This window comes from Martes martes (genome assembly GCF_963455335.1).
Source record: "Martes martes genome assembly, chromosome: 2".
Classification (NCBI taxonomy): domain Eukaryota; kingdom Metazoa; phylum Chordata; class Mammalia; order Carnivora; family Mustelidae; genus Martes; species Martes martes.
In genome coordinates this window covers 136263718-136276682 of record NC_137889.1, presented here as the reverse complement: position 1 = coordinate 136276682, position 12965 = coordinate 136263718, and the positions used below count along the sequence as shown (strand labels likewise).

At 36.0% G+C, this 12965-nt stretch overlaps 1 protein-coding gene across 1 annotated transcript in view; it reads left to right on the top strand.

The window, feature by feature from the left end:
• Positions 1-11481, top strand: part of CLGN (calmegin) — a gene marked incomplete at its 3' end in the record, with an annotated part of 36822 nt that extends 25341 nt beyond the window's left edge. The window contains exons 10-14 of the mRNA XM_080797668.1: positions 1485-1700; positions 2750-2875; positions 8327-8495; positions 9532-9632; positions 11401-11481. Of these exons, the coding sequence (XP_080653794.1) occupies positions 1485-1700; positions 2750-2875; positions 8327-8495; positions 9532-9632; positions 11401-11481 (693 nt within the window). The remainder of the gene's footprint in view (positions 1-1484; positions 1701-2749; positions 2876-8326; positions 8496-9531; positions 9633-11400) is intronic.
• Between the last annotated feature and the right edge of the window lie 1484 nt (positions 11482-12965).

The window sequence follows — 12965 nt, the reverse complement described above, 5'->3', positions numbered from 1 at the left end:
TAAAGATCAATCACTACATACTGTATTTTTCCCTAGTAGTTAATGATTACTCTGAAATCAAGTTCTATTTTAGAATTAACCATAAGAAATGAGTTCTGCTCAGGAGACCTCACATTGTACATTTTAGTAATTGATGCCTGTGTTTAATTAATGTGCTCCTTATTTTCTGGTGTTATTAAACTTTGGATTTTTTAAAATATGAATTAGGTATCTTTTGAGTATACCTAGATTTTTGGGTAGAAATCTCTATGTTATCCATTTAACCCCCTCTAGTTTTATGTAATTATTCATTGACATTTTCCAATACTTATTATAGGGATGCAGTTACATATTCCATTTATTCTTTGTTTACTGTAGCTTTTTTTTCTTAGCATTTATCACAGACTTGGTATTTTGGTAACTTCTTTGTTGAATGTCTGTCTCCCTCATTACTTTAAATTTAATCAAGGAACCATGTCTCTGTTGATCATCACTCGGTCCCTAGCATCTGGCGTAGTGCCTGGTACAGAATAGACATATATGATGGAGGAGTGAGTCAGTAATCATATTGTCGAATTTTTCGATTTGGTTGAGTTTAATCAGTTAAGATCTAATGGAACTTTTACGTTGAATTTTTTTCTGAGATTCAAACATGACTGATAATTGATGCCCCTCATGGTTATATATTAAAAGGAGTGGCTTCCCATCTGCCTGTAGTTCAGGTCATGATCTCAGGGTCCTGAGATTGAGCCCTGCATCAGGCTCCCTGTTCAGTGAAGGGTCTGCTTCTCCTTCTCCTTTTGCCCCTCCCTGGTACTTGTGTGTGCTCTCTCTCTCTCTCTCTCAAATAAGTAAATAAAATCTTAGAAAAAGTACTTTATAAAAAAATTTTAAACAACAAAACAAGTGGCTTCATATTTACCATACAGTGGTCTCTCTGATTTGTGTAATTTTGGTGACTTCTTGCCTTGAATAACTTTACTGAGTGTAAAAAAACTTGTCTAAAATAGTATCACTTGTGAAATTTAATTACTCAAGTTTGTGTGTGTGTTGGATTTTCCCTTTGCCTCTTTTTGCAGTTTATTCATAGAGAACATTGTGTACAGAATGAGAAGAACCAAGTTCTTATTTCCAATGACTTGCTAATGAGTTAGTATCTGTTAACATTTTCTTTTTTCTCCAATTAGTACTGCTTATTTCATTCAACAGCAATGACTTCTATTTTATTTATTTGTTTGTTTATTGAGAGAGAGAGAGCGAGACGGAAGGGGCAGAGGGAAAGGGAGAGAGAATGCCAAGGAGGCTCCATGCCCAGCATGGAGCCCAACATGGGGCTCATCTCACGACTCTGAGATCATGATCTGAGCCAAAATCAAGAGTTGGACACTTAACTGAGCCACCCAGGAGCCCCATCGACAACAGTGACTTCTTCAATAGTATTTATAATGAGATTATTTTATTTGAAAATGTCTTTAAATTTTTTTTTCTTTATTATTTTTTTCCAGGGAATCTGGAGTCCTCGAAAAATTCCTAATCCAGATTATTTTGAAGATGATCATCCATTTCTTCTCACTTCTTTCCGCGCTCTTGGTTTAGAGCTTTGGTCTATGACCTCTGATATCTACTTTGATAATTTTATTATCTGTTCGGAAAAGGAAATAGCAGATCGCTGGGCTGCAGATGGTTGGGGAGTGAAGATAATGGTAGCAAATGCTAATGAGGTACAGTATTTACCATAGTCATAGGACTTCATCCTGGTTATAGGTTATACAAATGGCCCTTAAAAGGTAAAAAAATGCAATAATTACTAAATGTACTTAAATAAATTTGCTGATAAAATATTTAGCCTTATTATATTATGACACGACTTCATCATGAACTGTATCAAGGAATATATATATTTGTATGTCTTCATTAAATTATGATAGCATAATGGGATTTAATTACCTACTTGCTATTTATAAGGAGACTACTTAATATCCTGATCACCTTGTCAATTCACGGCCTAAGTGGTAACAGTGATATAAATATTATTCTTTATTCATTTTAATAATTTTTCATTTAGAGGAGTACAGAGGATTTTAAAATTTATTATTATTAAATTGTGTTCTAGTATTTTTTTACTCAAATCTTAACACTGTTTAGAAATATTAAGCTAAATATTTTGACACAATGCATCTTGGAGGTGGTATTTTTAAAATCAATTTCTGTAAAGAAAAATACCTTATATTTGATTTCTTTGGACATTAGCAAAAGCCATCAAAAGAGTAGGTAAAGGGGTTTTCATTTTGAGACTTTTAAAATTTAGACACTTAATGATTTTAGATTTTATTTTAATGAGAGAAACAGTTTCCTCACTGAAAGTTGTGTGTGAAATTTCTTAATAAAAAAAATGAAAACCATAATTCCCAGGTTGATCTTATTAATAAATTCTTTAAAAGTACAGAACCAGAATGAACTATTGAGCATTGTAACTTATAAGTGAAGGAGATAATGTATCCATAAAGAGTAGTTCTATCCTTAAGCTTACCAAAAAAATAAAATTTTCATAATTCTTGCTGATAGATATATTTTCTCTTACTACTTGATACATGCTAATAGAGTTTAAACTGCAATGTATAAGATGAGAAAATAGAATATTTTAGCCTACAAGTTCATCACTCCTTAATATACAACACCTATGTAAAATAAGTTGGTTTTTTGTAGGTGGTATTTCCTAATTAATGTTTATAAAATCTGAATTTCATTTTCATGCTTATTTCCTCTATAGCCTGGTATATTTAAACAGTTAATGGCAGCTGCTGAAGAGCGCCCATGGCTTTGGTTTGTTTATTTTGTGACAGCAGGGCTTCCAATAGCATTAATTGCTTCATTTTGTTGGCGAAGAAAAGTCAAGGTAAAGAAATTGAATTTCCTTCAACTTAAAATAAATCTCTCAGTGTTTAGGTGTTCTATTGAGCAAGTGATTCTTTTTTTAATTTAAATTCAATTAATGAACATATAATGTATTATTAGTTTCCGAGGTAGAGGTCAGTGACTCGTCAGTCTTATAGAACACCCAGTGCTCTTTACATCGTGTGCCCTCCTTAATGTCCATCAGCAGTTACCCCATCCCTCCACCTCCCACCCCTCCAGCAACTCTCAGTTTGTTTCTGATGATTAAGAGTCTCTTACAGTTTGTCTCCCTCTCTGGTTTTGTCTTGTTTCATTTTTTTCCTCTCTTCCCCTATGATCCTCTGCCTTGTTTTTTCAATTCTACATATGATAATTGTCTTTCTCTGATTGACTTATTTTGCTTAGCATTATACCCTCTAGTTCCATCCATGTCACTGAAAATGGCAAGATTTCATTTTTTTCAATGTCCAAATAGTATTCCACTTTGTGTGTGTATGTATGTATATATGTATATATGTGTGTGTATGTATATATGTACATGTGCATGTGTGTATATGTGTGTGTGTGTGTGTGTGTGTGTGTATATATCACATCTTCTTTATCCATTTACCTGTCAATGGATATATGGGCTCTTTCCATAGTTTGGCTATTGTGGACATTGGGGCTATAAACTTTGGGGTGCAGGTGCCCCTTCAGATCACTACATTTTTATCTATAGGGTAAATACCCAGTAGTGCAATTGCTGGCTCACAGGGTAGCCCTATTTTCAACTTTTTGAGGAAACTCCATACTGTTTTCCAAAGTGGCTGCACCAGCTTGCATTCCCACCAACAGTGTAAAAGGTTCCCCTTTCTCCACATCCTCACCAACATCTCTCATTTCCTGACTTGTTAATTTTAACTATCGTTACTGATGTGAGGTGGTATCTCATTGTGGTTTGGATTTGTATTTCCCATATACTGAGTGATGTTGGGCATTTTTCTTGTCTATTGGCCATTTGGATATCTTCTTTGGTGAAATGTCTGTTCATGTCTTCTGCCCATTTCTTGATTGGATTATTTGTTCTTTGGGTGTTGAGTTTGACAAATTCTTTATAGATTTTGGATACTAGCCCCTTATGTGATATGTCATTTGCAAATATCTCCTCCCATTCTGTCAGTTGTCTTTTGGTTTTGTCGACTGTTTCCTTTGCTGTGCCAAAGATTTTATCTTGATGAAGTCCCCCAATGGTTCATTTTTGCCTTTGTTTCCCTTGCCTTTGGAGACGTGTCTAGCAAGAAGTTCCTGTGGGTGAGGTCACAGAACTTGTATTCTCCTCTAGGATTTTAATGGAGTCCTGTCTCACATTTAGGTCTCACCCATTTTGAGTCTATTTTCGTGTGTGGTGTAAGGAAATGGCCCAATTTCATTCTTCTGCATGTGGTTGTCCCAAGTTTCCCAACACCATTTGTTGAAGAGACTGTCTTGTATTCCATTGGGTATTCTTTCTTGTTTTGTCCAATATTCATTGACCGTAGAGTTGAGGGTCCATTTCTGGGTTCTCTATTCCGTTCTATTGATCTATGTGTCTGTGTTTGTGCCAGTACCATACTGTCTTGATTACAGCTTTGTAATAGAGCTTGAAGTCCGGAATTGTGATGCCACCAACTTTGGTTTTCTTTTTTAACATTCCGTTGGCTCTTCTGGGCCTTATGTGGTTCCATACAAATTTTAGGATTCTTTGTCCCAGCTCTGTGAAAAAGTTGATGGTATTTTGACAGGAATTGCTTTGAATGTATAGATTGCTCTAGGTAGCATAGACATTTTCACAATGTTTGTTCTTCCAATCCATGAGCATGGAACATTTTTCCATTTCTTTGTGTCTTCCTCAGTTTCTTTCATGAGTATTCTATCGTTTTTTGAGTACAGATCCTTTGTGTCTTTGGTTAGGTTTATTCCTAGGTATCTTGTGGTTTTGGGTGCAGTTGTAAATGGAATCTACCCCTTAATTTCTCTTTCTTCTGTCTCATTGTTAGTGTGTAGAAATGTAACTGATTTCTATGCATTGATTTTATATCCTGCCACTTTGCTGAATTCCTATATGAGTTCTAGTGATTTGGGGGTGGAGTCTTTTAGGTTTTCCACATAGAGCATCATGTCATCTGTGAAGGGTGAGAGTTTTCAGTTCTTTGCCAATTTGGATGCCTTTTATTTCTTTTTGTTGTTTGACTGCTGGAGGCTAGGACTTCTAGTACTGTGTTGAATAGCAGTGGTGATAATGGACATCCCTTCCATGTTCTGACCTTAGGGGAAAAGCTCTCAGTTTTTCCCCACTGAGAATGATATTCACTGTGGGCTTTTCATATATGGCTTTTATGATATTGAGGTATGTTCCCTCTATCCCTACACTGTGAAGAATTTTTAAAAAGGATGCTGTACTTTGTTGAATGCTTTTTATGCATCTATTAAGAGGTTCATATCATTCTTGTCCTTTCTTTCATTAATGCAATGTATCACATTTATTGATTTGTGAATGTTGAACCACCCTTGGCAGCCCAGGAATAAATCCCACTTGGTCATGGTGAATAATCCTTTTAATTTACTGTTGGATCCTATTGGCTAGTATTTTGGTGGGAATTTTTACAACCATGTTCATCAGGGATATTGGTCTGTAACTCTTCTTTTTGGTGGGGGTCTTTGTCTGGTTTTGGGATCAAGGTAATGCTGGCCTCAGAAAATGAGTTTGGAAGTTTTCCTTCCATTTTTATTTTTTGAAACATCTTCAGGATAGGTATTAATTCCTTAAATGTTTGGTAGAATTCCCCATGAAAGCCATCCGGCCCTGAGCTCTTGTTTGGTGGGAGATTTTTGATTACTGCTTTAATTTCTTGCTGGTTATTGGTCTGTTCAGGTTTTCTGTTTCTTCCTGTTTCTGTTTTGGTACTTTATACATCTCTAGGAATGCATCCATTTCTTCCAGATTGCTTATTTTTTGGCATGTAATTGCTCATAATATGTTCTTATAATTGTTTGTATTTCTTTGGTGTTGTTTGTGACCTCTCCTCTTTCATAATTTTATTTATTGGGGGCCTTTCTTTTTTTGGTAAGTCTGGCCAGGGGTTTATCAATCTTTTGTTTAATTTTAAAAATCTTATTTCTTTCTTTCTTTATTTGAGACAGAGAGAATGAGTGAGAGAGAGAGCATGAGTGGGGTGGAGGGGCAGAGGGAGAAGCAGACTCCCTGCTGAGCAGGGAGCCCAACCTGAGGCTCAATCCCATGATCCTGGGATCATGACCAGAGTTGAAGGCAGATGCTTAATAGACTGAACCACCCAGGTGTCCCAATCTTACTAATTCTTTCAAAGAACTAGCTCCTAGTTTCATTGATCCTTTCTATAGTTCTTTTGGTTTCTATTCCATTGATTTCTTTTCTGATCTTTATTAATTTTCTTCTCCTTCTGGGTTTTGGCTTTATTTGCTGTTCTTCCTCCAGCTCCTTTAGGTGTAAAGTAAGGTTGTATATTTGAGACCTTTCTTGTTTTTTGAGAAAGGCTTGTAGTGCTTTATACTTCCCTCTTACGGCCATCTTTGCTGCATCCCAGAGGTTTTGAACATTTGTCTTTTCACTTTCATTTGTTTCCATGAATTTTTAAAAACCCTTTTTAAATTTCCTGGTTGGCCCATTTATTCTTTAGTAGGATGCTCTTTAGCCTCCATGTATTTGAGTTATTTCCAAATTTCCTCTTGTGATTGAGTTCTCAAAGCATTGTGGTCTGATAATATGCAGGGAATAATCTCAGTCTTTTGGTACTGGTTGAGACCTGATTTGTGACCCAGTATGTGATCTAGTCTGGAGAATGTTCCATGTGCTATCAAGAAGAATGTGTATTGCTTTAGGACGGAATGCTCTGAATATATCTGTGAAGTCCATCTGGTACAGTGTGTAATTCAAAGTCCTTGTTTCCGTGTTGATTTTCTGTTTAGATGATCTGTCCACTGCAGTGAGGAGGGATGTTAAATTCCACTACTATTATTGTATTATTATTGATGTGTTTCTTTGATTTTGTTATTAATTGGCTTATATGATTGGCTACTCCCATGTTAGGTGCATAAACATATACAATTGTTAGATCTTCTTGTTGGCTATACCCTTTAATTATGATATAGTGTCCCTCTTTATCTTTTATTATAGTCTTCAGTTCAAAATCTAATTTGTTGGGGTACCTGGGTGGCTCAGTTGGTTAAGTGTTTGCCTTCTGCTCAGGTCTTGATCTCAGGGTCCTGGGACTGAGTCCCACGGTGGGCTCCCTGCTTAGTGGGGAGCCTGCTTCTTCCTCTCCTTCTGCTTCTCCTACTTGGGCTTTCTCTCTCTCTCTCTCTCTCTGTCAAATAAATAAATAAATAAAAATTTTTTAAAAGATTTTATTTATTTATTTGAGAGAGAGAGAGAGAGAGAGGGAACACAAGCAGGAGGAGTGGGAGAGGGAGAAGCAGGTGCCTCACTGAGCAGGCAGTCCGATGCGGGGCTCGATCCCAGGACCCTGGGACCACGAACTGAGCTGAAGGCAGACGCTTAATGACTGAGCCACCCAGGCGCCCCAATAAATAAAATCTTTTAAAAAAATAAAATCTAATTTGTCTGTTTTAAGGATTGCCACCCCAGCTTCTTTTGATGTTTATTAGCATGAAAATTGGTTTTCCATCCCCTCACTTTCAATCTGGAGGGGGCTTTGGGTCTAAAATAGTCTCTTGCAGATAGCATATGGGTGGATTTTGCTTTTTTATCCAATCTGATACCCTCTGTCTTTTGGTGGGGGCATTGAGCCCATTTACATTCAGAATAACTATTGAAAGATATGAATTTAGTGCCATTGTATTACCTGTGAAGTCACTGTTTCTGTATATTGTCTCTGTTTCTTTCTGGTTTATGTTACTTTTGGGCTCACTCTCCACTCAAAAGGTCCCTTTAAATATTTCTTGTAGGGCTGGTTGGTGATCACAAATTCTTTTACTTTTTTGTTTGTCCTGGAAGCTTTTTATCTCTTCTTCTATTTTGAAAGACATTCTAGCTGGATAAAGTATTCTTAGCTGCATATTTTTCTCATTTAGCACCCTGAATATATCATGTCAGTCTTTTCTGACCTGCCAGGTCTCTGTGGACAGGTCTGAGTGAGTGATTCTTAAAAGTGGCTCGGGTCGTGATCTCAGGGTCCTGGGATCGAGCCCCGCATCAGGCTCTCTGCTCGGCGGGGGGCCTGCTTCCCCCTCTCTCTCTGCCTGCCTCTCCGCCTACTTGTGACCTCTCTCTGCCAAATAAATAAAATCCTTTAAAAAAAAAAAAAAGTGATAAGCTAAATTTCCTATGAGTTTTTACTGCTGATTCAATGTGTTTGATATCAGTTATTGCCAAAAATTTTTTTTTAAAAATAGAACTTTGTTTTTACTAAAAATAGCTTTTGTTAAACTACCACAGAAAAAATATGAAGATTCAGAGTATAAAAAAACTGACATATGTAAACCACAAACAAAGGGAGCACTAGAGCAAGAAGTGAAGGAAAAGAAAGCTGCCTTGGAGAAACCAGTAGACTTGGAAGAAGAAAAAAAGCAAAGTGATGGTGAAACTCTTGAAACTCCTGAGAAAGGTAGGATTATGATAGGTAGGTAGGTAGGTAGGTAGGTAGCCAAAGGTAGGATAGTGATAGTGAGTTACAATGGGGACCCCGGGCCCAATTCATAAAAAGGGAAGATTATCTGGTAAACACTAGCTATTATACTTCTTGTCAAATATCTACCGTCTGAATCCTTGTGAGCCTGCGACTGTAGCAGAGAGGAGTAATGGCCCCTGCCTGGGTGCTGTACCCTGAGCAGCCATCCTGCTTACAGTTCTTGTTTTCTATGAAGAGAGAGATTTAAGAGCAAGTATGCATCCCACATGTTGTAGCTGTTTGAAGGGGAATTTCTTGCCTCCAGGAATGTAGCTGAGATGGGAGGCACAGACAGAACAGCCTCTGTAGGAGAGAAATAGGTTTAAGGCAGGTAATGGCGGCTACAAAATTGACGCCAAGTCTTTTAGTGGCTGTTGTTCCTCAGATAGTTTACCATGTTGAATGAATAATTTAATAGCCCAAAAGGACTGCTGAATCATATGTCCCCTTCCCACCCTATACTAAACTCCTAAACATGCTCAAACTGAAGAACTAAGACTTTTTGGTGGGTCTCCATTGAGATCCGCTTACACTCATCTAGGTAGCAGTAAAACTGTCAATATTTGCCAGGTGTCTCAAGACAGGCTCCAGACCGAGCCCCTTACAATTTATGTCTTGAGCACTGTTTTTAACTTAATAGTTGATGAAACAGTTGACTTAAAAATCATACTCTCCAAAAAATACACACGTATATTTACATATGTATGTGTTCATAAGTATACATATATGTATTTGCTTTTCATATTACATGTAGACTGAGTGCTTAAGAACTTCTTAAACCTATCTCTTCCCTCAAATATGATTTATTTATAAAATGTTGTAAAATAATATTTGCAATTAATTTTTTAGAATTTTCTCATGATAGAAATTGCTTTTAAATATCAGAATTTAAATAAATCCCCTTGTATTTAATACTTTTCAGTAGCAAAATTCTAATTCAAGTCTTTGCCTATAATAAAAATCTGTATTCTAGAAGAAGAAGGTGAACCTGGGGAAAAGAGTGAAGAAGAAATTGAAATCATAGAAGGGCAAGAAGAGGGTAATAAATCAAATAAGTCTGGATCAGAGGATGAGGTAAACAAGTCTTTAACAGAAAATAAACTAGATTTTATGTACGATTGTTATCCATAAAAATTATCTTAACAAAACTGTCTGGTTTACAGAGAATCTTTTCAAGGTCCTACTATACAAAATTTGGCCATATTTCTCTAAGCTTTCATAAGAGCCTCCATATTGTTTTTAAAATGTGTTCATAAAGAAGGTACGAAAATGCTATAATTTATATCCTCTTAATGTCTGATGAGAAAAAGTATATAGTAAGCCTGGGGTTTACAAAATAGAGCTGCATCTGTAAAAAATTATGTCTTTATCGTTAGTCTGTTGAAAATTATGATAAACAGACCATTTGAATATTTAAAAGGTAATTCTCTTTATTATAAGACAATTTTCTTTATACCCATTATAAAAACATTCTCATGGTCTGAATAATACATTGTCCCATTTTGTAATATTTCATTCATTGGGTAGTTGAGTAGTATCTGCCTGATAGGGTGTTTTTTCTCAAATCTTTAATAAACTGGTTTTCCCATTAACTTGACATGTCTACCCCTTTCTGCATCCTGATATAGAACAGAACTTTGTACAGTGCCTCTTTTTAGTCAGTTATTCTGGAATCAGAAACCATCCAGGATATGATTCAGAACCAGAGCTTTCTCTTTTTACACAGCATGTACCAAAGGCCTGTTTTCTCTACCTGCTGGCCCTTAGGAGCTGTATGACCTCACAGCAATCCCCGTCCTTAGCGCCGTCAGTACTCAGTGCTGGGCAGGGGAATATCACAGTTTTGTCTGGCCTCTTGCATATGATAATGTAAACTTGCTGTTTTGTCTCTTTGAAGAAATCTCTCACATAAATGTGTTTTATTGTTATTGTTTATGTTCTAAAGCCTTTTCAATAATACATACTTAGTTACTGGTCTCAATTGCCTGTGAGTTCTTAAAGAGGTTTTGGGGGAACATTAGTATGAATATCCATATTAGAGGAAGCCGGGTAAAGATAATTTCTTCCAGGACAGTTTTAAACAGTCATCGTTTCGCCTGTCACTCTCTTAGTAACAGTACTTATAATCATTCAGTCAGATTCGTGTCTAGTTATATTTTGCTTCATAAAACATTTCGTGTACCTTTAAAAATATTTTAATTCTTTGTCTTTTAGTTTTCTTATATGTCAGGGGGCTAAAATAAGCAAACTTGTGTATAGTGTGACCTTGAAAAATAATTATAACTATTTTGTATAGTACCATATAATACCTTCATTATTTTATTCTGTGACACAAGTTTAATTTACATATGAGTGCTTATTGGATAAAGAAAGAAAAAACCCAGACTATAAATTTGATGTTTCCCTTCCCTTTCTCCTAATTTTCTCAAAGTACTGTGTCAGAAGTTCTGCAAACGTCTCTGCAAATCTAGCTCAGCAATTCGTTACTTGTAGAACTAATGCGATGAAGTTAGTGCGTAATATCACACAATGAAAAGATCATATAGCCTCTAATTAGCTATGACATTGAGATTAAATTCCAAACGATAAAATGAGTTGTTAGCAGTATTCCTTGTCAGAGGTGTGTTTGAATCAGCCAAGTTATTCTAAAAATGTAATCATAACAAAGGGTGAACAAATTAAAACACGTTAACGTATGTACATATTTTTGACCAGCTTCATGAATTAAAGAACACATATAAGGTAGCACTTCTTGGAACATGTATTTTAGAGACCAAGAAATATGTTATTTACTACTCACCCATTGTATGAAAATAAGCATTTGCATCATTCTTTCTTCCAGATGAAAGAAGCGGATGAGAGCACGGGATCTGGAGACGGGCCAATGAAGTCAGTACGCAAGAGAAGAGTACGAAAGGAATAAACTATACCCAAGTATTTTTAATTCCTGAGCGAGATATTTGGCATTCTAACATCAGTGTGCCAGAGCCGAACTTGAGTCATTCTGCACATGTTTCTAATATCTAGCAATGTTATTCTTCCGGACATTTATTTTAGTCTTTCTTTTCAGGAAAAAAAAAAAAAAACAAAAAAAACTTTGAAGTTACCTGGTCTTTGAATTTAGAATAAAAAAGAGTGGCACGTTACTTATCAGATTTAAGAGATTAATATCATTAGAAGTTACTGAGTTTTAAAAGTTGGAGAAAGTTTTGGTTTGTACAGAGCAAAATTGGAAAATCAGTTACTGGAATTTCCTCTTAAACAGCAATAGGACGATATAACAGGTAGTTCTCTAATAAAAATGAGTCTGTGTTCTGTTGTACAGAGCTAAACACAATAAAGTTTCTGTATGGTTGTTTGATTCTATCCACAATTGAAAGTGTTGTATGCGGCCCCCATTTGCCTAGTTGTGTCAAATTAGAGTCAGGGTCTGTTCACTTAAATTATAGATTCCTTTAAAGAGGTGCTTTGTTGACAAGTCAACAAAACAGAGATGTCTTAAGTGTCATTCAGAGAATCACTGGCTAATAGTGCAGCATATTTTACATTTGAATACAAAGATAATAGGTTCATCAAAATATAATGGTGTACAGATGCTTTTTAAGCCTTTATAATTGTTTTATGCTAGAATGGCTTACCCAACTCAGGAGATTGCTTATGCATACATTGCTCTTGGAAATAAAATTTAAACATTTTTTTCTTCTTTAAGTTACACCCTCTTTAATAGGTAAATTATTGAGGGAGCAGCTTTAATTTATTTTCTTTTTTCTGATCATTAAGAGATTCTAATTGCAAGTAGGTATCAGTCATCATGCTTTGTATTTTTATCTTGCTTTTTTTCCTGTCAAATTCAAATCCATTTTAAGTCTCTAGCTTTAAAGCTGCCTCTAAGGTAGAAAGTAGATACTGCTCCTTTTTTTATAGTAGTTACCAGAAATCACAGAACTACATTAGCGTGGAGCTGTGTCATTCCTTTTAAAATATTTTAAGAACTTTTTATGTTTGGGTAACAGGTTAGGCCCTTTGGAAGGGGATCCAAATCTTTGAGACCACGGAACGACCTTAATACTAACTATCAAGGGAACTTTACACTAGTTGGGTAGTATTTTTGGATTTCTTCGTGTACATATACACCCCAACCCGGGCAAGCTCCGTCCGACTCCGTTCCCACATGACCTGCTCCCCAGTGGTACTGTTAGAGCACACGTATGGGGAAAACGAGACTTTCACTTCTCTTTTTACTAAAGTTAAGCCAAACAGCCAGTAATAATACTATTCGCTCCTTATCTCAGAGAGTAAATTGAAAATAAGTGCTTTATTCTCATTGCTATGTACTGACTTTCATAAACTGGTGGTGGAAGAAAATCTTAATTGTTAACCATATTTTGCGTTTATTTAATACTAACC